Source organism: Scyliorhinus torazame, chromosome 1 (assembly GCF_047496885.1).
Source record: "Scyliorhinus torazame isolate Kashiwa2021f chromosome 1, sScyTor2.1, whole genome shotgun sequence".
Lineage (NCBI taxonomy): Eukaryota > Metazoa > Chordata > Chondrichthyes > Carcharhiniformes > Scyliorhinidae > Scyliorhinus > Scyliorhinus torazame.
Genome location: NC_092707.1, coordinates 281132159 through 281156368, shown reverse-complemented (window position 1 = coordinate 281156368; position 24210 = coordinate 281132159). Strand labels below are relative to the sequence as shown.

The 24210-nt window shown below is 51.6% G+C and overlaps 1 protein-coding gene across 1 annotated transcript in view; it reads right to left on the bottom strand.

Moving 5' to 3' along the window:
* LOC140421795 (neuroendocrine convertase 2) overlaps positions 1-24210 on the bottom strand; it is a 151174-nt gene that overhangs the window by 20308 nt on the left and 106656 nt on the right. Inside the window, exons 9-11 of the mRNA XM_072506690.1 lie at positions 19578-19793; positions 19251-19351; positions 4652-4879 (exon numbers count right to left, since the gene is read on the bottom strand). Coding sequence (XP_072362791.1) covers positions 4652-4879; positions 19251-19351; positions 19578-19793 — 545 coding nt within the window. The remainder of the gene's footprint in view (positions 1-4651; positions 4880-19250; positions 19352-19577; positions 19794-24210) is intronic.

Below are 24210 nucleotides of genomic sequence, written 5' to 3'. Positions count from 1 at the left end.
TGCAGGCGCTGCTGAAAGACATACCTCTCAAAGCTTTCATTGACCTCAACGTTGAAGTGCTGGTCGAGCTTGAGGAGGACCGTGTCATACTTAGATTTGTTCTCGCCTTCCGCGAACACCAAGGAGTTGTATACATCGATGGCGTGCTGACCTGCGGTAGTGAGGAGCATGGCAATCTTTGTTTCGTCCGAGGCGCCCTGTTTTTCATTGGCTTGCACGAACAGTTCGATTCGCTGCTTGAAGAGCTTCCAATTTGTGCCCAGGTTCCCAGCGACTTGCAACGGCTGCGGTTTGTTGCGGGTGTCCATGGCTCAGGATGGCAGATTTGCCGGTAGGTATCGATTCACTCACTGGTACCATGAGGTGTTGGGTGCTCTGAGGTACAGACGAACCAACACGGTTGCGATTGGTACAACGCAGTTTTATTCCAACTAACTATTTACACATCTGACTTGGTACTCAGCACGTTGTGACTGTGTGAGTGTCTTGCTATGAAGTCCTGGCCCTGTGCTGTCTCCAGATGGACTGGCCAGGAGGTGTCGTGTTTCTTGTCTTATACTGTGTCTGCTCTTGTCTGTGATTGGCTGTCGTGTTATGTGTGCTAATTGGTCTGTTGGTCTGTCTATCATTTTGTATGTGTTATGATGTATGTTTGAATATCATGACAGGTAGATTTCCCCAAAGGACATTAGTGAACCAGATGGAGTTTTAACAACAATCGATGACAGGTTCATGCTCACCATTACTGAGACCAGCTTTATATTCCAGATTTTGACAAGTACCTTATGGTAGACTGGTACAAAAGGTGAAATCATTAGGATCAGAGGAGAGCTGGCATGTTGGATACAGAACTGGCTTGGGCACAGAAGTCAGCGGGTAGAAGTAGAAGGGTGCTTTTCTGAATGGAAGGCTGTGATTAGCGGCGTTTCACAGGGATCAGTTCTTGGCCTTTGTTGTTCATGGTACATAAATGATTTGGAAGAAAATGTAGCTGGTCTGATTAGTAAGTTCGCTGACGACACACAAATTGGTGGAGTTACAGATAGTGAAGAGGATTGTCAGAGGATTTAGCAAGATATAAACTAGTTGAAGTCTTGGGCGGAGAAATGGCAGACGGAGTTTAATCCGGACAAGTGTGAGGTAATGCACTTTGGAAGGTCCAATGCATGTAGCAATTACACAATAAATGGTAGAACTCTTCCGAGTATTGACAGGCAGAGAGATCTGGGCGTGCATGTCCACCGATCACTGAAAGTGGAAACGCTTGTGGATAATATGGTCAAGAAGGCATTGAGCATGCTGGCCTTCATCAGTCGGGACATTGAATATAAAAACTGGCAAATCATGTTGCAGTTTTACAGAACCTTAGTTAGGCCTTAGTTTGGAATATTGTGCCACACTACCAGAAGGATGTTGATGCTTTTGAGAGGGTACAGAAGCTGTTTACTAGGATGTTGCCTGGTTAGATAAACTCAGTCTGTTCTCACTAGAACGACGGAGATTGAAAGGCGACCTGATAGAGATCTACAGGATTATGAGTGGCATGGACAGAATGGATAGTCAGATGCTCTTCCCTTGGGTAGGAGGATGAAGTACTAAGGGACATAGTGTCGTGGAAATTGTAATAAAGACAAATTCTTCGAGAGTTCGATTAAGGAAATTTATTTGACACAAATATTTGCGGAGAGGGGAGTGGTCTGGCTGCATAGCCATTCCACAGCACTCTGAGTTATACACTTGAAAACCATTATATATATAGTGTGAAATAAAAAACTTTGAAGAGATAAACCTTGGGAACAAACGCAAGTGGAAATATGAATGTTTTGCCCTTCTTTTAAAAACAATTCTCGAGTACGCATTTTGTTGTCCTTCAGAAGAACAACTTCTTATCATAATGAGGCTGAGTCCCAAATATTAAGCAGTATTTTGTTTACGTTACCTGACCTACTTCTTTTAGTCCAAAAGCAGTGTTAAACTATAGTCAAGCATGTCCCAGCATGCTTCTAAGTGGGCAACTCATTAATTTCCCTTTCACACATAGGTTTAAAGTGCGTGGGGAAAAGTTTAGAACAGATGTGCGAGCCAAGCTTTTTACACAGACGATGGTAAATCTCTGGAATGCGCTGCCTGGGGTGATGGTGGGAGCAGGTATGATAGCAGCATTTAAGGGGCATCCAGACAAATATATAAATAGGGTGGGAATGCAAGGATACGGACTCCATAAGTGCATACGGTTTTAGTTTAGGCAGGTACCATGGTTGGCGCAGGCTTGGAGAGCCGAAGGGCCTGTTCCTATGCTGCATTATTCTTTATTAATTGAACTTCAATTCCACTAGCTGCGGTGGTGGAACTTGAACCCAGGTCCTCAGGGCATTAACCTTGGCTTCTGAATTACTAATCCAGTGACAGTGCCACTACAGCACATTGGACATGTGCCAGATTGGAAGTGGGGGGCGGAGCGGAGGAACCTTTGAACTCACCTTTTAAAACGTCCCCGCTTGCAGACTAGGATTCATGACTCCTCTGAGGAGCTGTGAACCATTGCTCTTTAAACACCTGTCACGCCTCCAGAAGGGTAGGATATGCACATCATTACAATAGAGCCTGACGAGGTAGGAATTGCTGGGTGCAAGCTTCCGGCAGGGACCAGCCCATATCATTAAAGGCATTCATAGTCATGGAATTATAGAATTAGAGAATCATAGAATTTACAATGCAGAAGGAGGCCATTTGGCCCATCGAATCTGCACGGATTTTGGAACGAGCACCCTACTTAAGCCCACATCTTCACCCTATCCCCATAAATCTGTAACCCCACCTAACCTTTTTGGACATTAAGGGCACGTTTGCATGGTCAATCCACCTAACCCGCACATCCTTGGAGTGTGGGAGGAAACCGGAGCACCCAGAGGAAGACATGGGGAGAACGTGCAGACTCTGCACAGACAGTGACCCAAGCCGGGAATCGAACCTGGGACACTGGAGCTGTGAAGCAACAGTGCTAACCACTGTGCTACCGTGCCGCATTCTCACGTATTAGACAACCTGGGAATGGCGTTGGGAGTCCTGGACCCGCCCACTATTTTTAAAGGGCTCCTGAGTCAGCCTGACTTGATGAAAATTCAGCCACCTTTCCCGTTATTTGTCAATCCTCTATTCTCTGTCATTTCACAGATTGCTATACACAACAATGAGCAGAGGTGAATAACCAAGATGATTCTCAGCAGCAGGATGCTTAGCTATGAGGAAAGATTAAAAATGTTAGGCAAACTGTCTTTTAAAGAGACTCCAAGGTGATCTTATAAAAATGTTCATGATCAAGAGGGGCATTAGCAAAAGCCAATCCAGGTTAACTGATGGCTGGCTTCAAATATCAAGGCAAATAGTAAGAGGGAAGTCAAGCTTATGCACAAAAAATAATATGGAACAAGTTGGGTAGGGGAGGTAATTGATGCAAAGTGCATCATCAGGTTCCAGGGGCAACTGGATGTCTTATGTTGTTGAGTTAAGAAATTTAGTGGAAAAGAAAGCCTTGCATTTAGTTTGCACCTTTTATGACCAGCAGACAACCCAAACAGCCAATGAAGTACTTTTGAAGTGTAGTCACTGTTGTTATGTAGGAAACACAGCAGTCAATTTGTGCACAGCAAGCTCCCGCACACAGCAATCTAATAATAACCAAATAACCTGATTTTGTGATGTTGATTGAGGGGATATATATATTGACTCCAGGATGTGGATTAATAATAATAACCTTTATTATCGTCACAAGTAGGCTTACGTTAATACAGCAATGAAGATACTGTGAAAATAATTCCCGTGCTCTTCTTCAAAATGTCACTTGCTCTTTTCGAGAGGGCAGATAGATCCTCAATTTAATGTCTTACCCAAAATACTGGGTGCGATTCTCCAAAATGGAGACTAAGTGTTCGCGCCGTCGTGAACGCCGTCGCATTTCACGATGGCGCGAAACGGGCGCGGGGACTACCGATTCTGTCCCCCACAGGGAGCCAGGGCGGCGCTGGAGCGGTTCACGCCACTCCAGCCTCCCTTCCCGGCGCCAAATGGGCGCCGCGCCAACCCGCACATTCGCGGGGGACTTCTTCAACGCTCCAGCTCTGACGCAGCATGGCGCGGGGGTTCTGAGGCCGGAAGCGGAACAAAGTAGGCCCGGGGGGGGGGGGGAGCGGCCGATCGGTGAGCCCCGATCGCGGGCCAGACCCCATCGGAGTCCCCCCCGGTGAAGGAGCCCCTTCCCCCCCCCCCCCCCCCACAGGCCGCCCCCCCCGACCCATCGCGCAGAGTTCCCGCCGGCAGCGACCAGGGGTGAACGGCGCCGGCGGGACTCTGCCGTTTCCGCTCGGCCCATCCGGGCCGGAGAATCGGCGGCCCGGCCTCGTACGCGCCGGCGCAAATGGCACCGATTCTCCGCACCTCGGAGAATCGCGCTCCGCCGTCTGGGCGCGGTCGCGCAGATTCTCCGGCCCGGCGCGGGGCTCGGAGAATGGCGCCCACTGCACCTCCAACAGTGCAGCACTCCTTCAGTCTACCGGGAGTACCAGTATTGATTATTGTGCTTAAGTCCTGAGAATGTGTTTTCTGTTCCTATGAAATTTCAGGTTCTCCTGAAGAAATATAAGTTACTACTTACTGTGGCTCTTGAACTGATCCTGCAACGCAATGGAACCTTTCAGGAACTGCCTTCCAGTCTTTGGCCATTTTAACCATACCTCCAGCATCAAGCACTCCGTAACCAAAGAGATGATTAAACTCCAGGCCCACACCGTTTCTTCTCCACTTGTGGACTTCATCATGCAGCTGGTTACGTTTGGAGGTCAGTACAGTCAGATGCTGCATATCTCGCCATGTTAGGACAGGACTGAGAATCAGAAGTTGGAAAAAGAAAGCAAAACACTGTGTGTAAGTTTGCACAGCTGTTGACAGCTTTGGAAGAATAAGAAATACCTTAAAGAAATGTAAAATTGTATAGTCTGCGTGGAAAAAACATTTTTTCAAAATGAACAATTTGTTTTACTTTCCCTTTTTCTTCGTGAATTTTCTGGGCAACAAGGTGGGGGCGATTCTCCAAAATGGATACCTTATTGTGTTTGCGCCGTCGTGAACCCCGTCGCGAAACGGGCACAGGGACGATCGATTCTGTTCCCCACAGGGGGCCAGCACAGCGCTGGAGCGGTTCACGCCACTCGTGCCTCCCTTCCCGGTGCCAAATGGGCGCTGCGCCAACCCGCACATGCGCAGTTGGGCCGCGCCAACCTGTGCATGTGCAGGGGGCTTCTTCAGCGCGTCGGCCCCGCAACAAAGTAGGCCCGGGGGGGAGAGGCCGGCCCGCCAATCGGTGAGCCCCGATCGCGGGCCAGACCCCATCGGAGGTCCCACCCACCGGTGAAGGGGCGCTTTTCCCCGACCCACAGGCCGCCCCCGACCCTTCGCGCAGAGTTCCCGCTGGCAGCGACCAGGGGTAAACGGCGCCGGCGGAACTCTGCCTTTTCGGGCTGGACAATCGGCTGCCCCGCCGATTCCAGCAGCCTGCGGCCGGCGCCATGTCAACGTGCTGCCAAAAATGGCGCCGATTCTCTGCACCTCGGAGAATCGCGTGCCGGCGTCGGGGCGTCAGGGCGCGGTTGCGGCGATTCTCCGGCCCGGCGCGGGGCTCGGAGAATCGCGCCCGATATGTCAGTTATAGCTCAGCGGACAGCAATTCAGAGGCAGAAGGTTGTTGGTTCAAAGCCCACTTTAGAGACTCGGGCTGAAAAATCAGGGCTGATACTCCAGAGCAATACCGAGGGAGTGCTGCTCTTCTGCAGGTGCTAACCTCAGATAAAACTCATAGAATTAAAACCTCTCCCAATTTCTGGGTAAGTATGGTACAGATTCACACCAATGCCCCACAGGACTTCCCCCACACCCAGAACCCACAGGAGGTTCTTCCTACCTCTCAACTACTTCCCCCCCCCCCCACACAACGGGATTCCCCCACAACCCACCGACCCCCCCTAGGGTCTCCCCGCAACCCAGAACACAGGTGGCACAGTGGTCAGCATAGCAGCCTCACAGCACCAAGGACCTGGGTTCCATGCGGGCCTTGGGTGACTGTGAGGAGTTTGCACTTCCACCCCGTGGTCTGCGTGGGTTTCCTTCAGGTGCTCCGGTTTCTTTAACAAACTATGACTCAAGATCGGCCTAATACAATATCCATGGTCTATAAAGTTTTAGTTATACAGAATCACAGAAACATAGAGGGCGGACTCTCCATTTCAGAGACTAAGTGCTGACACCGGAACTGAACCGGTGGTGTTCTACAACCACGGAAGCGGCGCCAGTCCCGGAGCGATTCAGGATCCGGTAATGGGCAAGCACCAGCGCCACGTGGAACTAGAGCAATTCCAATGAAAAACAGTGTCCGATTCGCTCGAGAAGCTAACAAGCTGCAGCCGCATATCAGCCTCCATTCCCCACACAGACTCATTCCAGCCAACAAGATGGCAGCCCGAAGAGCAGCCCCCCCCCTCAGTTTTGCAGATGCAGAGCTTGAGACCCTGCTGGATATTGTGGAGGAGAGGCGGGGCAACCTGTTCCCAGGGGTGAAAAGGAAGCTGCCACCCGCCACCGTAGACCGGGCCTGGGCGCAGGTGGCAGAAGTCATGAGCATCGTGCGCCCCATCGGCAGGACCGGCCAGCAGTGCCGGAAAAGGCTGCATGACCTCCTCAGGTCGGCCAGGGTGAGTAACCAGCACCGTGCCCCTGGCACCAACCCACACAGCGGAACCACACGCTGCCCCCTCAGCCGGAGGGTGACCGAACCACACACATCAAACGTCGGCTCGCACCCCACACTGCATCGCATGCCAGCAACCATGTCACCTGCCATGGCTGGGTGCCGTGCACACACAGGCCACCAGCTGCCCACCCCTGTGCTGCCCACGTCCTACTGCCTAACTCTGCATTTTCTGCCTTTCCCCACCCTCCTTTCCCCAGGAAAAGCCGGTGCACAACTAGCGGGAGAGAGACAAGACGGGAGTGGGCCCGCTGGACCTGCAGCCCCTCACCGTCGCAGAGCGGTGGGCACTGGACCTGGTTGGTGGGCCAGAGAGAGGGCAGTCACTGAGGCGGAGATTGGCTTCGGGAAATTAAGTCAGTCCTGTCATGATATTCAAACACACACATCATGATAGACACACCAACAGACAAATCAGAACACACAACACCACAACCAATCACAGACAAAGACAGGGACAGTATAAAAGGACAAACACGACACCTGGTGGGCAGTAGATCTGGGGACAAGGACAACGACAAGACCTGTAATAACATCACAGACAGGGAGTCCCCACGTGCAGAGTATCAAGACAAAACTGTAGATAGTAAGTTTGAATAAAACAGCGTTGTACCAAATACAACTGCGTTGGCTCATCTGTGTGTCAGAACGCCCAACACCACATGGTACAGGAGTGGATCGATACCTGCCGACTAACCTGCCATTCTGGACATGGACCTCACCAATAAACCGCAGCCATTGCAAGTCGCGGGGAACCTTGGTACCAATTGGAAGCTCTTCAAGCAGCAATTTGATCTGTACATCCGAGCCAACAGGAAACAGAGTGCCTCGGACGAAACAAAGATTGCACTGCTCCTCTTCTACGCAGGGCAGCACGCCATCGATGCCTTCAACTCACTGGTGCTCGAAGAAGGCGAAAACCAATCCAAGTATGACACAGTCATCCTCAAGCTAGACCAGCACTTTAATGTTGAAGTGAATGAAAGTTTTGAAAGATATCTCTTTCAGCAACTCCTGCAAGGTAAGGAGGAGCTTTATCAACCCTTTTTGACGCACCTCCGAATTCTAGCGCAGTCCTGCGGTTACGGCAACACATCAGAGTCCATGATCAGGGACCAGATTGTTTTTGGCATTGCCTCCAGTGGCCTACGCCAGCAACTTCTTAAAATCAAAAGCCTCACCTTAGCGTCTGCAGTGGAAGCCTGTGTCCTCCACGAGAATGCAACCAGCCGTTTTGCCCGATTTCAGGCGGCCGAATTGGCACGGAGGGGGTCCCCTGCCGTCGAATCGGCAAGCCAGGCTGCCCACGACGCCGAACGCATCCAGGCCATCGATTATCTCCCGACCCGCGGCCCCGACGAGAGCGGCCGCTTCCCGCGCTTTCCGCGGTCTCCCGCACTTGTGCGCGCCAAAACCAACGGCAACATCGAGGGACGCACCGCGCAGGCGCGCCCAATGCAAGATTGCACTGCGCATGCGCAGTGGCGCAACGAACGCCGTGACGTCATGATGTGCGGCAACTGTGGAGCTGTACACTTAAAAGGGCAATGTCCTGCTAAAAACCGACAGTGCCTCCGATGTGGCAAGATGGGCCACTATGCTGCCTACTGTCGTGCGGCTCAACCCATGGATCCTACACATCTCCGACAACCTCGCAGACACGTCAGGACCGTCCAGCCCACGCAGCAAGACTGCCAGCTAAATGATGCAGATGACCAGGATGCCTTCCGGGTTTCCGTCATCGATGTAAACAGGGTCAACGCCATCAATCTGGCCGATGAGTGGAGTGCCACCCTAACGGTCAACCGATCGCACGTCAACTTCCGTCTGGACACCGGCGCATCCGCCAACCTGATTGCATATTCTGAATTCCAGGCCATGAAGGTCAAACCACCCATCACGCCATCCCGGCTCAAGATGGTCGATTATAACGGGAACGTCATCCCGTCCATGGGTTCTTGCCAGCTACAGGTAACTCACAAAACGCACACGGCCACACTCCCCTTCGAAGTTGTTGGCTCATCAAAAGACTCGTTACTGGGCGCACAGGCGTGTAAGGTCCTTCACCTGGTACAGCGCATTATGTCTCTCTCTCCAGATGAGATATCCGACTTCCCGAATGCTGAGTTCCACGCAAATCTCCATTCCCTCCTTGCTCACAACCAGGAGGTATTTGAAGGCATGGGGACATTGCCATACACGTACAAGATTCGCCTCAAACCGGACGCCATCCCGGTCGTTCACGCACCTCGCAGGGTTCCTGCGCCACTCAAAGACCGCCTCAAGTTGCAGCTGCAGGCTCTTCAGGACCAAGGGGTCCTATCCAGGGTCACGGAGCCCACGCCATGGGTCAGCTCCATAGTCTGTGTAAAAAAGCCCTCTGGCGAGCTCCGCATATGCATAGATCCTAAAGATCTAAATAACAACATTATGCGGGAACACTATCCCATCCCCAAAAGAGAGAAAATCACCAGCGAGATGGCCCAAGCCAAAATATTTACCAAACTGGATGCGTCCAAAGGATTTTGGCAGATCCAATTGGACCCGGCCAGCCGAAGGCTATGCACGTTTAACACCCCTTTCGGCAGATTCTGCTACAACCGGATGCCATTTGGCATCATCTCGGCATCTGAGGTTTTCCACCGAATCATGGAGCAGATGATGGAAGGCATCGAAGGGGTGCGCGTATATGTGGACGATATCATCATTTGGTCCACCACTCCGCAGGAGCACATGCATCGTCTACGACGCGTCTTCGCCCGCATACGACAAAATGACCTGCATCTCAACCGCGCCAAGTGTGCCTTTGGCCAGACTGAGCTGAAGTTCCTCGGGGACCACATCTCACAATCAGGGGTCCGTCCCGATGCAGACAAAATTAGCGCCATCACAGCCATGCCGCGGCCGGCTAACAAGAAGGCTGTCCTAAGATTCTTGGGCATGGTCAACTTCCTTGGGAAGTTCATTCCCAACCTTGCTTCTCACACAACGGCTATGCGCCATCTCGTGAAGAAATCAACAGAATTCCAATGGCAACAATCGCACCAGCTGGAATGGGAGGAGCTCAAGCACAAACTGGTCACGGCACCAGTGTTGGCGTTCTTCGACACGGCTTGCCCCACAAAAATCTCAACGGATGCCAGCCAATCTGGTATTGGAGCAGTACTCTTGCAGAAAGATAGCACGTCGTCATGGGCCCCGATTGCATATGCCTCACGAGCCATGACCCCTATGGAACAGCGCTACGCGCAAATAGAAAAAGAATGCCTGGGCTAGTTAACTGGATTGGACAAGTTTCACGATTATGTGTATGGTCTTCCACGATTCACGGTCGAAACTGACCACCGCCCCCTGGTCAACATAATAAACAAGGACCTGAACGACATGACCCCTCGCCTCCAGTGCATCTTACTTAAACTCAGGAGGTATGATTTCGAACTGATCTACACTCCGGGGAAGGATCTCATCGTGGTGGACACGCTCTCCCGAGCAGTGAGTACACCACCAGATGTGGAGGGGTTCGTATGTCAAATTGAGGCACACGTTACTCTGACAGCAGCAAATCTGCCGGCTGACGACCCAAGTCTGGCCCGCATACGCGCAGAGACGGCGACTGACCCCCTTCAACAGCGAGTGATGCGCCACATGGCGGAAGGGTGGCTCAAAGGGCAGTGCCCGCAGTTTTATAATGTGCGAGATGACCTTACCAACATTGACGGGGTCCTCATGAAGTTAGACAGGATTGTCATTCCGCACAGCATGCGCCAGATGATTCTTAATCAACTACACGAAGGCCACTTGGGAGTCGAGAAATACAGATGGAGGGCCCGAGAGGCGGTATATTGGCCGGGTATTAATGAAGACATAGCCAACATGGTGCTCAATTGCACAACCTGTCAGAGGTTTCAGCCGGCGCAACCTCCGGAGACGCTTCTACCACACGAGATGGTGACGTCCCCCTGGGCGAAGGTGGGTGTTGACCTATTTCACGCGCTCGGCAGAGATTACATCATTATTATAGATTACTTTTCCAATTACCCGGAAGTCATACCTCTGCACGATCTGACGTCGTCCGCAGTCATTGGGGCCTGCAAGGAAACATTTGCTCGCCATGGCATTCCAATGACTGTCATGTCAGACAATGGACCCTGTTTCGCCAGCTGTGATTGGTCGTCCTTTGCCGCAGCATATGGTTTCACTCATGTGACGTCCAGCCCTCTACATCCACAGTCGAATGGGAAGGCAGAGAAGGGCGTTCACATTGCCAAGTGGCTCCGCTGCAAGGCGGCTGCTGCCGGATCGGACTTTAAACTCGCCCTGCTGGCCTATCGATCGGCCCCGCTAGCCACGAGTCTCTCGCCAGTACAGCTCCTGATGGGTCGCTCCCTCAGGACGACGGTGCCATCCACCCTGGCACCAACAACGGACCATGATACGGTTCTTCGTAAGATGCAAATGCAGCGTGATCGCCAGAAGAGTCTGTACGACACACGGGCGACGGACCTTCCCCCCCCTGTCCTCCGGAGACAAAGTACGCATCCATCTACCGCATGGTGGCTGGTCAGCACCGGCCGAAGTTCTCCAACGTGTGGCTCCCCGCTCGTTCCTGATACGCATGCCGGATGGTTCAGTGCGTTGCCGCAATCGGCGCGCCCTTCGCCAACTTCCACGCTCGCAGCCACACTGTACACACACGCCGGATCCTCAACAGTCTTCCGAGGATGACTTCGTGGAGCTGCCGCAGATCACGCCCCTTCCATCGCCACCCATGGCCAGGCTTGCACATCAGCCAGTGGTTCTTGACCCACCCTTGAGGCAGTCAACCCGAATTCGTCGCACACCCATTAGACTGGACTTATAACACTGTTCATACGTTTAAAAAGTTAAACACTACTGTATGGTAACCTGTTGTTTATCGTTCCAGATATCGTTTGACCGGACCACTATTCAAAGTTTTTTTCGCATTCATGTTTTGTTATGGTACAACCTTGTTAGAATGACGCACCCGACATCGCCCCATGTAAATAGTTACGTCATATGCACATGCTGTACACAACACACACACACTCTTAGATGCACTCACGACACGATTATATTTATAACCACGTAGGCACATATCTTTGTAAAAAAGGGGGATGTCATGATATTCAAACACACACATCATGATAGACACACCAACAGACACATCAGAACACACAACACCACAACCAGTCACAGACAAAGACAGGGACAGTATAAAAGGACAAACACGACACCTGGTGGGCGGTAGATCTGGGGACAAGGACAACGACAAGACCTGCTTTAACATCACAGACAGGGAGTCCCCACGTGCAGAGTATCAAGACAAAACTGTAGATAGTAAGTTTGAATAAAACAGCGTTGTACCAAATACAACTGTGTTGGCTCATCTGTGTGTCAGAACGCCCAACACCACAAGTCCCCGCTGGGTTGCGGTGTCCCTACGGCACGTGTGGCACCATCCCCCACCACTCCATCACCCCCCACCACTCCATCACCCCCCACCACTCCATCACCCCCCACCACTCCATCACCTCCCACCACTCCATCACCCCCCACCACTCCATCACCCCCCACCACCCCATCACCCCACACCACCCCACCTCCCCACACCACCCCACCTCCCCCACACCACCCCCCTCCCCCACACCACCCCACTTCCCCACACCACCCCACCTCCCCACACCACCCCACCTCCCCCACACCACCCCGCTTCCCCACACCACCCCACCTCCCCACACACCCCACCTCCCCACACCACCCCCTCCCCCACACCACCCCACCTCCCCACACCACCCCCCTCCCCCACACCACCCCCCTCCCCCACACCACACCCCTCCCCCACACCACCCCACCTCCCCACACCACCCCCCTCCCCCACACCACCCCCCTCCCCCACACCACCCCACCTCCCCACACCACCCCCCTCCCCCACACCACCCCCCTCCCCCACACCACCGCCACTCCCCCACACCATCCCAACACCCATCTCCCCCACACAAATCCCCTCCCCACACCACCCCACCTCCCCCACACCACACCACCTCCCCCACACCATCCCAACACCCACCTCCCCACACACACCCCTCCCCACCCCCCTTCCCCACACCACCACCCTCCCCCACACCACCCCACTCCCCCACACCACCCCACACCCCCACACCATCCCAACACCCATCTCCCCACACAAATCCCCTCCCCACGCCACCCCACCTCCTCCACACCACGCCCCTCCCCCACACCACCCCACTCCCCCACACCACCCCACTCCCCCACACCATCCCAACACCCATCTCCACCACACAAATCCCCTCCCCACACCACCCCACCTCCTCCACACCACCCCATCTCCCCCACACCATCCCACCTCCCCCACACCATCCCAACACCCACCTCCCCCACACCATCCCAACACCTCACCTCCCCCACACCACCCCACCTCCCCCACACCATCCCACTTCCCCCACACCACCTCACCTCCCCCACACCACCGCATCCCCCCCATACCACCCCACCTCCCCCACACCACACCACCTCCCCCACACCATCCCACTTCCCCCACACCATCCCACTTCCCCCACACCACCCCACCTCCCCCACACCATCCCACCTCCCCACCACCCCACCTCCCCCACACCACACCACCTCCCCCACACCATCCCACCTCCCGCACACCATCCCACTTCCCCCACACCACACCACCTCCCCCACACCATCCCACCTCCCCCACACCATCCCACTTCCCCCACACCACCCACCTCCCCCACACCATCCCAACACTCTTCTCAAAGCAGGCAGCGGCCGACGCGCATGACAGGGTGGCCTTGTCACAGACAGCAATGTACCATGGCACCCGAACATGGCAGCGGCACTCCAGAGTTTGACCCAGTCACAATGGGTCATGGCTGCAGGCGTCAACAGCATTGCCCGGGCACTGGTTGACCTGAGCCAGTCATAGAGGGACATGGCACAGTCCCAGAGGGAGGTGGCCCAGTCCCTGTGCTCCATGGCCAAATGCATTCAGACTCTGATCGAGATGAGAGCGGGCTTCCAGAGCTGGCAGGCCAGGTGGTGGTGAGTCCCCAGAGCCCAGTCAGGAAGCACCCCTGTCCCAAGGAGTAGCTTGGCGGCAATCGGGCACCCCGAGGGAGGAGGAGGTGATGGGGCCCGTGCCGGTGACCTAAGCAGGGGAAGTGCTGGAACATTACAGTGCCTCAGACTGCCCCCCTCCTGTCCCTGCTACCTCCGATGGGCAGCGTGCAGAACAGAGTGGCACCGCGCCACCTGGGACGCCCGAGAGACTGCCGGAGCTGTCCAGGCCCGTTCACTGTAGAAGATGGCCGCCAAAGGGGACCCAGGTCACAGGGCGGGAATCGCAGCAGGCCGCGTCCACTCTTGACGTACCACCTGGGGATCCACTTAGTGTTAGGGCCTTTGAGGCCTGAAAGTTAGACACCAGTTAAGTTGGCATGGGTGCACCACTGAGCATAACGCTAGGGGCTAGGGCGCAAACCTGTAGAAACATGTTCACTTGTTCACAATAAACACCTGTTCACAAACGTTCCAACGTTACTCAGTACTCTGTCAGAAGCATGTGAAGGATGGGCTGGACTGGACTGGGGTGGTTGCAGAGGGGGGGGGGTCGCTGGAGAGGGGGAGGGGTCAGTGGAGGTGCACATGAACCAGAGCCCCCAGGTCAGCCACCGTTTACCGCCCAGGTACCGCGCCCCCTCCCCCATCCTTCTGCACCCCAACTTCCCCCTCCCCCCCACCACAACCCGTCCCAACCTCCACCACCCCCAGGGTTCAATGGGACCGTGTGGTGGTGTAGCCACAATGGTAAGACTGCGTGGTTTCATATAGACCAGTTAACGGCTTATGGAACACAGTCAAACCACGCCCACCATGTCATGCTTGACGCAGCAGACCACACCCCGCCCACAGCCAACGTAACCTGACCAACCCCCACCACGTCCAGCCCAGCCACAGACTCGCCCTCGACTCCACCCCCAAAATCTACACTCCGCCCCGGAACGCCCACAGACTGCAGCAGCAGAGACAGCGACTGTGACTCGGACGATAGCCACAGCACGCCTCCCTACTATCCCCATACAACCGGACCCACACCCAGCGACTCCGATTTCGACTCCAGTGATCCCTTCATGATCACTTTTCTAAATAAATCCCACCACCGACCACCGAACCACACGGACGACCCCGATTTTTTCCCCACACAACTCGACACAACTCATTGGCACCGCGACAACGCCTACAGACTCGTCCGCAACGACGAAAGCAACCCCAACTCACACCAAGCAGCCCTTTCAGCCCTAATCCATTCCGGAGTTTGGTACCCGGGAGAAGGTGACAACCTCGAGTCTGACTCCCAAACCGCCAACCCCTTTGCGACCCTGTTCGCAACAGAGAACTGAGGTGTCCACATGATGTTTAAAGGAAACGCTTGGGAGAAGTGTTGTCCTTCCTGATGGAACCTGCAGGATGTTTTATGTTGTTCGTACGTTTGTTTTGTGTTGTTCGTCCGACAGGAGAATTTTTCCAGCCGCTTGTTCAGTGGTACCAACTTATCTGCAGATACCTGGTCAGCAGACCAGATTCTTGTTCAATGGAACTAGCTTGCCTGCAGACACTTCAGCTGATACCGGTTCGGGTACCAGACGCCCGATCGTAACTGCTCTTCTGATTCAAGGATGGAATCACTGTAGCAACCCCACCACGATGACTACATTTTTGCCCGTTCTTGTCGGTTGCTCAGGCAGTGGAGAAACGGCGTGAGACCCGCCCTGCCTGGAGACCCCCCTGTTGGTCAAACACGCTCGGGTAGGGGAGATACGGCGTTGGTAGCCGTCCTACCCGGGGACTCCATCCAAATCTTACCCGTCACAGCCCATACGCACCTCATTTGACATTTTTCATTTCAAAAAGTTTTTATTTGTTTAGGCGACCTTTAGGTTGCTGCCACCTGCTATTTACATCCTGGAACATTTGGATGATAACTCAGCACTGGTTCATGATTGGGAAGTGTGCCGTGTCCCAACATTTGTTTTTTTTTAAAATGAGGGAGTCACATATAGTGACCAATTATAAGGGAATAATTGGCCCCAAAAGGACAGACACACTAACACATTGGATATTAAACCAAGGTAGTTACAGATACTATGCTTGTTTTTACAGAACTCCAGAGGCTCCAGGACTGGAGAAAACAAAAGAACACAAGAAGGAAAAGGGAAAGAGGACAGCCATGACAGCCATGAGGACTTCCTTCATCGTGCTCAACATTTTTTTCATGGACACTTGGTTGCGCGGGACCGATGACCCCATTACTTCAAACCTCCCTGCCGATAATGTTTCACTGCCCCGCAGTACCCAGAGCCCAGTCACCAGCGACACTGCATCTCCCTGGTGTGCCAGATTCATAACCTGGTACTCCCTGTCCTACGTGATTGAAGCACTGTTAGCGTTGGCGATACTCTGCTGTGCAGTGCAGACTATGCGCCTCCGCAAATGGAGAAGGCGGACGTACCACGCTCGAAACCCGGTATATCGGATCCGATCCCCTATATTCGGTCATGACCAGACCCCCCGACCCCCGCGATCTATAACAAAATAATAAAGAGCATTCACTTGCGTTATTACTGTCAATAAAAATATGTACAAAACCTTTCATGAAAAAAAAAATGTATGATCCTGAGCTTGACTGCCAAGCCAGGAAAGAGTATATTAAATGTTGTGATTGTTGTTGTATGTTTTAGGAAGATAGAATAATGCAATGTTTAGTGAGTATAGTGTATTTAGGTAAAATTAGAGGTTCCAAGTTTGTTATTTTGTAAATGCATGTCCCTGCCTGACATAGTGCCCTTAGAATTGTTAGGTAAAAAATGTTTTGTGCATAGCTAGGGTCAGAGCAGAGGCCATGTAGGAGGTGTCCCCCCCCCCCCCCCCGGTCAGGGAATGGAAAGAACAAAATTTGTGTGATCCTTCACGCTTCGCGTTAGGATCACAAGGAGGGTATGTAGCCACCTAAACTGGCTGATTCCCGAGTAAAATGGTCAAACCCCGATCTAAAATGGCGAACGAAAGAGGCTGATGGGAAAATCAGCCAACAGGACTCAAACGGACAGCTGCAGGCAAAACAGTGTATTCGGCTCTGGGGAAGTCGGCCCAGACTGATACCTGCAGCCATTAACAGCACAACAACCCAGCCATCTGCATACTAAGCAGCCATCCCCGGGAACAATTGCTACACATTAGCAACATAAAGCCGATCCAGACTTTTCGGCGCCAGCAGTGGCTGAGACGACCACCCCCCGATCAAGGAATTGCCCCATTATTGGAGCATATCGAACCAAGTGATTGGGACCAAGTCCAATCACTTGGAACCAGGGTCAAGGTCCGCCCCAAGAGGCGGGAAGCCCCTGGGGACTATAAAAATACGGGCCAAGTTCAGATCGACCCTTCTCTTCCTGCTCGCAACCTTCGAGACCCTTCGACGAAGAAACAAGTAAGTGTTACTCCAGCAATCGCTACCAGATAGGTGCTCCAGATTATCGACTCGTACCAGCCTTTTTGAATCCCGCAGGCCAGACCCAATTCGATAGACAATTTGTTTCCTTGACCTGGTGGGCCATCACCAAAGTTAAGTATTGGCCTTCAGTGGTATGTAATAGTCTAAAAGTAGGATTATTGTATAAGTATTTATTGCTGTATATAATGAATGATCGTTGATTTAACTTTTACTAAGCGGTGTGCTGCATTATTAATCATTACTTGAGCTTGAACCACGTGGCGGTATCAGAAAGATACCTGGCGACTCGTGAGCAAAGGTGACAGAATTAGAGCTAATAAAACTAATAAAACTAATAAGAGCAACAGTGAAATAGCCAGTTTGCATGCAGGGATCATCCTGGTGGACGGTGGAAAGTGGGCAGGAGTCAGATGTTGTCAAACGATGTGGAGCACCTAGCCCATCACAGAGCGGGTCATCATCATCCTTCATCCCATGGACCAGACCCGCTATCACTGCCAACCCAGGGCCCACACCCCGTAGTGCAGCAGATAGGAATCATGGAGGGGTTGCAGGTGCGGGGCGGGGTTGGTGCAAGGAAGGTCGACAGGGGAGGGGGTGGTCAGCTGGGGGAAGGGGGTTTATGGGAGTGTAACGGGACGTTCATGCCGCCATCAGCCAGGCCCACTAGTCGGCAAATCTGCAGGCAATTAGAGCATCTCGTGCGTGCTGGCCCAGGTGCACACATTGCGTGGCCTACTGTGCCTGCCTGGGCCTCATGCCCTTCCCATCCTGGCCCTCCTCCACATCCTCTTCATCGGACGACGCCAGGCATTCGTCTCCCTTCTCCAGCAGGTTGCCCCTCTGCTGCGCGATGTTATGGAGGTTACCAGAGGCCATCACGATGTGGGAGAGTCTCCTCGTGCCATACTGGATGGCAGCGCCCTCCTGTAGGGGCTACCTTGGGCGTTCCCCATGGTTGGGCCTTGTGATGCCCTGCCGGCGGATGGTGTCCAATTGTGGGTGGGGGTGGGCATTGGTGGGATGGCGCTTTGGTGAAGGGAGGGGCTGGGGGTGGGTGCATCTGCACGGCCTGTGTCGTTCTCATCAACCACAGGCCACAGTCGGTGGGGTGCGTAGCAGGATGGCTACCTTGCAGGCTGCGGCAATGGCAGTGCTTGGCTGGACACCCCAGACCCGGGAGGACACCCCAAGCCCACGCCCAGCCCCTGGCCACCCCTACTACTCCCCCCAGCCCTGGTAGATATCCCCCAAGAGAGCCATGCCATCGCCAGGATCGGCAGCCCACAGTCGCACCTCTGGAAACATTACCTACCTACGCACCCTCCCTCAGCAGTCTGTTTCCCGATTATTAAAACCACAGTGAACCTCACCATCGGTAATTCTTCCTGGGGGAGGCGGGAGCCCCGGAGAATACCGGGACAGGCTCATTAATGATATGTCAATGGTGCTTACTGTAGGTGCGGCGTAAAATACGTTCACGCCGCTGTCGTGGCATTGGAGTATGGCATTCCGTCGGGCGCCCAGTGCCGGCCCGGATTTTCGGCTGACCCGCGATTCTCCGCCCGATCATGCCTCGTGATTCTGGCATCACTGGACGGAGAATCCCGTCCCAAAAGTTTACGACACAGAAAGGGACCACTTGTCCCATCGTGTCTGAGCCGGCCGGATGACAAGCCCCCCAGCCCAATCCAGCATTCGGTCTGTAGCCCTGCAGCTTACGGCACTTGAGGTTTATATCCGGACACCTTTTCAATGAGCTAAGGGTTTCTGTCTCTACTAGCCTTTCAGGCTGTGAGTTCCAGACTACCACAACCCTCTGGGTGAAAAAGTATACCGTCACGATTCGGACAGCCGTAGCATAATTATTGAAATAAAATATTTCATACATACTTTGCTTCCAAAGCCAAGGCAAAAACACCAGCGGCCTCTGGTGCTGCAGCAGATGTCCCGGAATGACGTAGAGTACAGTTCCCATACAAATCAGTCGTTGCCTTCAATAAAGCAATTTGGAGAAAAGAGACAATTAGGTCATTTGTTTAATTAAACGGCTTCCCTATTGCATACTCAAGGATAGAATGGCCATATCAATTATACATATCACCAAACGACAGCCACGGCATTACCCTCACTTGTGCATTTTGAAACTAGCCCCAACAAAGGAACAGCTGCCTGCTCCGTATGAAACAGCCCGACATACACAATAATATCACCGCTCACCACACCAGCTTCTGGGTTTCTCTTCCTCCCATTGCTGAATGTAGAGGCAAGAGTTGAGGAGCAGCTTTCATCATAAAGAGCGGTCCTCCCGTCATTAATGGCAGAGTTGATGGAGATAGTCCACATGCTCGATGCATAACCATCACAGTTGCAATCATCATAGCTGCCACCGTCCCCAGAGGCCCACACGTAGATGCTTCCCTTTCCATTCCGACCCTGCAACAGAAAATTAATCTGCCAAGTTAAATGACCTGCTTTCGCGGGAAAGCATTGCTCACCGGATAAAGCACCACATGGAGAGTGACATTTAAGTGCACAGCAGGAAGGTTCTATATTCACTGGAAATAAATCTATTTTCAGGTCAGACATTAAACTGAAGCTCTGTCTGCCCTCTCAAGTGGTGATAAAAGATCCCATTACCATCATTGCGAGGAAGAGCAGGGATGTTCTCCCCGGTGTCCTGCCCAATATTTAACCCTCAGTCGGCATCACACAAACCGATTATCTGCTCATTATTACATTGCTGCTTGTGGGAGCTTGCTGTGCGCAGATTGGGTGCAACGTTTACAACATTGCAACAGTGACTACATTCACAAAATATTTCATTGCCGATGAAGCACTTTGGGACAGCATTTAGTTGTGCGAGGCGCTATACGAATGCAAGGTTATAGTTTTATGATTAGGGGTAGAAGATTTAAAACAGAGATAAAGAGAAATGACTTCGCCAAAAGGGTTGTGAATCTGTGGATTTCACTGCCTCAGAGTGCAGTGGATGCCAAACCATTGAGTAAATTTAAGGAAGAGATCGACAGATTTTGAATTAGTAATGTGTTGAAGGGTTATGGAGAACAGGCAGGAAAGTGGAGTTGACGCCGAGAGGACATCAGCCATGATCGTATTGAATGGCGAGCGGGCTCAAGAGGTTGAATTGCCTACAACTGCTCCTAGTCCATTGGCGGGATTCTCCATCAGCGGGATTCTCCGTTCTGCCGGTAGTACACCCATGCCCATGGGTATCCCGGCGATGTGAGGTGGCCACAATGGGAAATCCCATTGGCAGGTGGCTGGACGGAAAATCCTGCAGACGGTGAGGAAAGCACAGTTGGCGGAGTGGAGAATCCGACAGCTGATGCTGTGTCGAGAATGACAAGAACAGACACACAAAAACAATAGCGACAATGATCATCAGTAAGAGGTCAGGGAAGAAAACTTTCAAGAGAACAGTATGTGGCAGGGCCTGAAGACAATGCCTTCAATCTCTCAAGTAATTGGCACTCATATAAGTTCTAGCACCTCTGTATGTATATTGTCTTCTAAATCACTGGCCATTCTTTGAATGTGCTACTACAGAGGGGAACATGGGTGCTCTGTAGATAGGTTTGTACCTACAGGAACACCTATTTAAACCTCGGTAAGTCAAAAAGATGCAAAGCAATTTACCGGGAGTGCAGTTGGTTACAAGCAGCGAGACAAACTGTAAAAAGGGTAGGTTAAAGAGAAATGGAAAAACATAAATAATTTTGGCATGCTACAAAGGTGAGATGATAAAAGTTTAAGTGGGAAGATTTCAAAAAATGAGCAAAAAGCGTCAAAAACAATAAGAAGATGTTAAATAGGCATGTTCATAGTGAGAGGACAGTCAAGGTAAGGGTGGTCACTCGGAAAAAAAAGAAGCCTGGTGTAATGACATATTAAATTAGTAATTTTACTTAGTTTCAAGGAGGTGGCTACATGCGTTCACCAGAGCTGGGCGTAGAACAATTAACCCAGAAAAGTGGGAGGAAAGAGAATTGGCACTGACCAATTGTTCAAACCTCAGGCACATAAGGGATGGTGATCAGACCATCTCCGTTTTTACTAATCCAGTGGAATCTTAGAGAAGCAATGAATGAATCCCTCAACATCCTTCGAAAAAGAGAGCCGTGCCAAAGGTTGGAGGGTTGGAAGTTTGGACAGAGCGCTGTATCCAAGGCAGGTATTAAAGGAAACTACTGTGAATGCTGAAAAAACAGAAATAATACAGAAAATGCTGGAAATCTTCAGCAGGCTAGGCAGCATCTGTGGAGAAAGAAACAGAGTTAACATTTCAGTTTGATGACCTTTCATCAGAACGAGAAAATGCTCGAGATATCACAGGTTTTAGGCAAGTACAGAGGCAGGAAAGAAGAGCGTGGGAGAAAACAACAAAGTGGTTGACGCATCACTTGAATCTATAATATAGTTTGAAATTATGAACTACTTAGAGAAACAAGCAGAAATATTACTTAATTAGGGCCAGTCAGTGTGGCTTTCAAAAAGGAAGGTCAACGTTAATCAAATGTATTGTGTTCATTCAAGAAATGGCAATGAAACTGTTATAAGAGAATGAAGAAAATGCACAAGATATGCTTCATATGGATTTTCAATACAAGATGGTAGTGTTCAATTGTTCGGTGTTTGATTATGTGTGTCTGCTGATTGTTCCCTGTGTGCGATTGGTTAAGTCTGGGTGTGGTAACTCAGAGAAACAAACAAAAATGATAAGCTATTGGAAGCATAAGAAAGCAGACATTTAAAAGTATTGAATAAAACTCCTGTTGTAAACATCGGAGCTGGTGTGCCATCTCTGCATAGCTCCAAGGCAAATAAAATACACCACACAGGCGCTTTGGTGAAACAAACATGGACCAGGCCATTGCTTGATTTTCTGGCTGAAAGGAGTAGGTGAGTGCCAGAGATGCACTTGTATCCATGCAAAACTAGGTTACCCCCTTTCACCTTCTTGCAGAAATGCTGGTGGATTTATTGCGTGCGATCACTTGTGGGTGCATTCTCAGTGCAACCAATGGGATCGCTGGATATTTCTGTGTTCTGGATCTTGTGGCTTCAAGGGTGTAATTCAAGAGATGTTGTTGCAAATGTAGGAATATTGACAGCGAATTGATGCACAGCAAGATCCCACAAATAGCAAGGACATAAATGCCTGGCCCACGATGTTTTTAAAATGTTGACCGAGGCCAAGACATAATAATCTTTATTATTGTCACAAGTAGGTATACATTAACACTGCAATGAAGTTTCTGTGAAAATCACCAAGTCGCCACATTCCGGCACCTGGGTACACTGAGGGAGAATTCAGAATGTCCAATTCACCTAGCAACCACGTCTTTCGGGATTGTGGGAGGAAATCGGAGCACCCGAACAAAACCCACACAGACACGGGGAGAACATGCAGACTCCGCACAGACAGCGACCCATGTGGGAATCGAACCTGGGACCCTGGCGCTGTAAAGCAACAGTGCTAACCACTGTGCCACCATGATGGCAGAAGTGCCTCCCCATCCCCCCAAATTCCAATAGTCACCATTGATGGAATCTACTATGCATCAACAAGAGAGAGCAGACAGTTTGACACCTTATCAAAAAGTCTCTGAAATGCTTGAAGATTCAACCTTCAGGCTGAGAGACAGAAGTGCTATTCCTGATGAAAGTTTATGCTGCCATGTCAGGTAGCAGTGAAAAGCAGCTGGCAGCACATCATCTCCGTAACATTTATGCTGCTACTTTTGGTTGCAATGGAAAGGCACGGTGGCAACGTGTTTAGCACTGCTGCCTCACAACGTTGGGTTAAATTCCAGCCTTGGGTCACTGTCTGTGTGGAGTTTGCACATTCGCCCCGTGTCTGTGTGGGATTCCTTCGGGTGCACAGTCCAAAGACGCGCAGGTTAGTTGGATTGGCCATGCTAAATTGCACTTTAGTGTCCAAGGATGTGTAGGATAAGTGTGGTTACGGGGATAAGACGGGAGGGGGGGGGGGGTGGGGGGGGGGGGGGTGGGGGGGGGGGGGGTTGCGTCTCGGTAAGGTGCTCTTACAGAGGATTGGTGCAGACTCAATGGGCCGAATGGCCTCCTTTTGCACTGTAGGGATTCTATGATTCTAATGGCAAGGCAGCTGCTGAGAAATAAAGAAATATTGCTCAACTGACAGGAGCAAACCACAAAAAGCACAAATAGATATTTGTTATATAATAATTTTATTTATGGCTATCATTATGTGTGTGAGTAAAAGCAATTAGATGAACAAAACCTTGATCAGTGTTGCCAATAGAGGTTCCCTAGTGACTCAGCAGGGAATGATATATTGTTTGAGACCCAAGCATTTTAACTCTCCCACCAATCAGTGGGGGTGGGTGGGAGAGGTGGGGGGAAGCATGGTTAGGGCATGTGAAAACATAAGAAAAGGGAGCTGAATAGGTTACTCTTCCCTCAGAGTCTGCTCCACCATTCAACAAGATCATGGCTGATCTTCAATATCAACTCTACTTTCCAGTCCTATCTCAATATCCCTTAGTTCCCCAAGATCTCCAAGAACCTATTGATCTCTGTCTTGAATATACTCAACAACTGCACCTCCACTGCTCTTGGGGTAGAGCCTTCCAACCCTCTGAGAAGAAATTTCTCTTAATCTCGGTCCTAAATGGCTAATTCCTTATGCGTAGAACTACCTCGTCACTGTTGTAATGTCGGAACACAGCAACCAATTTGTGCACAGTAAGAACCCACAAACAGCAATGTGATAACGACCAGATAATCTAGTTTAGAGATGTTGATTGACATCGGGTCATTATAGGTTATATCCAGGACTGGACCCCAC